Raw genomic sequence first — 3,350 nt, 5'->3', positions numbered from 1 at the left:
CCAAATTTGTTCCAATGAAGAAACAAGCTCATTGGATGGCCTGAGGGTAAATAAAATGTCTACTCGTTTAAATTTTTGGGTGAACTATTCCTTTAAGATGTGTAATTTTTTTTATAGATCTGAAGAGTTACAGCACAGCATTTGGGTTAATATAAATTTAAATTCCTAAGATGAAATTGTTCCTGCGGTGGAACAATACATTATTTTGACTTGCTGTCTAGGTCGGATCTATAGGCAGCTCAATAGGTTTTGAGAGACAGCTAAATAAAAAGTAACCATGGCACAAATCCTCATATTTTGTAAGACTGATTCGTAATGTCTTTTCCTCTGTGTTAGTCACTGCTTCCAGCATTTTCCGTAAACTGATGCTGTGCATAGACGTCAGGACAGATAGAGGGAGTGAGAAAGAGGACATTTTGTAAAGAGAGAGAGAGAGAGAGAGAGAGAGATCAGAGGAGGAGACACACAAATACCTATACAAGTGTCCAGTGTTGAAACGCAGGCCTTCTCGTTCATACTCAATATAACTTTCATTCTCGTCAGGGTTATTATCTGTCGGACAGCTGGGATTGTGTTGGTCCATTATAACGGCTTGTTTTGTTCGTTTCCTTTTCTGTCTCGTCGGATTTCTGGTGGATTTTCAGTGTCTGGCTAGCGAGCACAGCTAACCGCAGCTAGCCGGTTCAATCTGTTTCCTCGGCCTCAGGAGCACATTACACACACAAAATGGCATTAAAACGAATTCACAAGGTAAAATATTATATTTTATGTTATTTATTTTACATTCACTACCAAAACCATTTGGGTTTTTGCTTGGTATGTAAAAGATATAAACGTTAGCAAATGCTATGAGGATAAGCAGGCTTGGTTGTGAAGCTTGGCTGTTTTTGTTTTATAATAATAATATTTATTAATTTTGTTGTTGTTTTTGTTATTATTTATTTATTTTAATGTTGTTTGTTGTATTATTGTTTCCTTAAAATGCCAGTGCTGACATTGTTATTATCTCAGGAGCACATTACACACACAAAATGGCATTAAAACGAATTCACAAGGTAAAATATTATATTTTATGTTATTTATTTTACATTCACTACCAAAACCATTTGGGTTTTTGCTTGGTATGTAAAAGATATAAACGTTAGCAAATGCTATGAGGATAGCAGGCTTGGTTGTGAAGCTTGGCTGTTTTTGTTTTATAATAATATTTATTAATTTTGTTGTTGTTTTTGTTATTATTTATTTATTTTAATGTTGTTTGTTGTATTATTGTTTCCTTAAAATGCCAGTGCTGACATTGTTATTATCTATCTATCTATCTATCTATCTATCTACATGGTTATCTATCATCTATGTTTTTATCTATCTATCTACATGTAGCACCCATAATAGCAGGTGCTACATTGTAATACATAGTTTTACATCATTTCAATCTAAAATAACTATTTACAACATGTCTTATATTTAAAAAGTGGAAATACTGGAATCAGATTTTACAAGGTGGATAAGGAGGATTTTATGTGGATGTGTTTCCTCTATGAATCACATCTAGTTAAACAGAACCTTATGTGATTTCTGGTGGTGTGGATTCAGATGAATAATATTTCTGAATCATGTCAGCCATAGACATTACTGGTTGGAGAGGATTTGCCTTAACTGGTTTAGAGCTAACACTGGCTTCTTATTAGTTCTTATGGGTTACTATTTTTATCCTTTGTATTAGTGACATTCTTTCATTTTGGTAAATGCAAGAACTTTGCGTCATATCTGTAAGTTCTTCCTGGAAAGCTACGAGTGCTCAGTACTCCAGTTAGAAGTATCCGGCCCATACCAGTGTTAAATAGGCTAGTTGCGCAATAGTTGTTGAACTTGGCGACAGGATGATTTTTCCCTTTTCTGCTGACTTTGAGAGCTTCTATGAACTAGATTGACACAGCAGATTGTTTGTGGGCTGACAGCCAAATACTTAGTTGGTCCCACATTCTGTGGCTTGTTACTCCCATATCAAGTAGTTTTCAGGGCTTTGGCTTGTTTAATAGGGATATGTGAAGTATGGCAGAAACTGAAAATTGAGCTGAGAATTTTAGGACAGCAAATGCCAAGTGGGCGCACACAGATGTCTGGTTGAAAATACCAGCCATGTATCTCTCAAGTGATGGCAGGGCTGGTTTATTCCCGACACCCTCATCTGAAGTATGCAGGCGTAAAAATAGCTGCCACTGTTAGTGCTGATGTTCACACTGTCCTATATTGGTTAGCTGAATTGGTGTCATACATTGATTCTCGTGAAGGCTCACCTCCACCTGCGTCATCCATTCTGCTTTGATTAATTATGACAGAGAATGAAATTAACTGTACTTCTTGAGACACTTGCAATTTGGTTGTTTGAGTGTTATTTGTTTATTGATTTGTCTGCAATATAACAATTAGCTGAAATATTATTTACGACTTAAGAATGGCCTTCCTTGATTTAACTTTCCAACCTTGTTGTTCTTCTCGTGTGGATTGTGACACTGTTTAGTTCCTAGTTTGGTTTGGTTAGTTCCTCATTAGTAACTCAGAGATCAATCTAAGCGAAACTCAGTTTTTCATACAGATTTTTCACTTTATACAGCTAAATTATGACATTTCTGTTGAGCTTGGCTAGAAGAATTCAGATTTAGTTTTTTTTTAACTAGAACGAGACCAATAATCATATGTATTTTTTACAGGTATTCATAGTTTATTTAATTGTTATATTAAAATAAATAATAAAGTGTTTAATGTTATTATTGTTGCAGTCTAATGTGTCAAAAAGAAGAAATACATTTAGTTCTTCATTTGGTTGTTGGAGGAAAATAATCAGTATTTATTTTATCAAAAAAATATTGATCTGTGGTTTAATTTTTAATAATCCCTCAGGTTCGAGCAACTGATGTTCTCATAAGTCAAGTCACCTTTATGTATCAAAATCAATGATGCAATCAAAATATGAGACAAATCCAAATTCTGATCCAAATCAGCTCTGACAAGACAGTAGTGTCATTAATCAGCTCAAGCCTGTTTAGTGTTGTTTCAGTTCAGTTCAATAACTGTGTGAAGTTCATCAATTATGAAACAAGGTTAATTTAGCTATAAGCAACTCTACATAAGACAATGTTGTTGTTTTTTTCAGCTCGAGTCAGTTCAGTTTTGATTCAGTTCAGTAACAGTATCGATGTTGCAAAATTTGTTAATCATGAAACTAATTCGATTCAGCTATTTAGAATCGAAATTTGCAGTGTCAAAAGGTTTTCTATTCAGAGATGTGCAGCCTGTCAACTAGGGCTGCACGATAAATCGCATGCGATATTTAACGCGCATCTTGTCAG

General features: G+C 34.7%; 1 protein-coding gene across 2 annotated transcripts in view; it reads left to right on the top strand.

The window, feature by feature from the left end:
* The first annotated feature begins 354 nt into the window (after positions 1-354).
* Positions 355-3,350, top strand: part of LOC107749768 (ubiquitin-conjugating enzyme E2 D2-like) — a 12,849-nt gene continuing 9,853 nt past the window's right edge. The window contains exon 1 of one of the 2 annotated variants that reach the window (XM_016564940.1): positions 355-750. In XM_016564940.1, coding sequence (XP_016420426.1) covers positions 727-750 — 24 coding nt within the window. In that variant the 5' untranslated portion in view covers positions 355-726. Of the gene's footprint in view, positions 751-1,010; positions 1,056-3,350 lie in introns of those variants that run through there. The other variant, XM_016564941.1, reaches the window with a different exon arrangement.

The sequence above is a fragment of the Sinocyclocheilus rhinocerous genome, unplaced genomic scaffold, assembly GCF_001515625.1.
Source record: "Sinocyclocheilus rhinocerous isolate Xijiao unplaced genomic scaffold, SAMN03320098_v1.1 scaffold860, whole genome shotgun sequence".
Taxonomy (NCBI): Eukaryota; Metazoa; Chordata; class Actinopteri; order Cypriniformes; family Cyprinidae; genus Sinocyclocheilus; species Sinocyclocheilus rhinocerous.
This window is presented reverse-complemented; position numbering and strand designations above follow the sequence as displayed.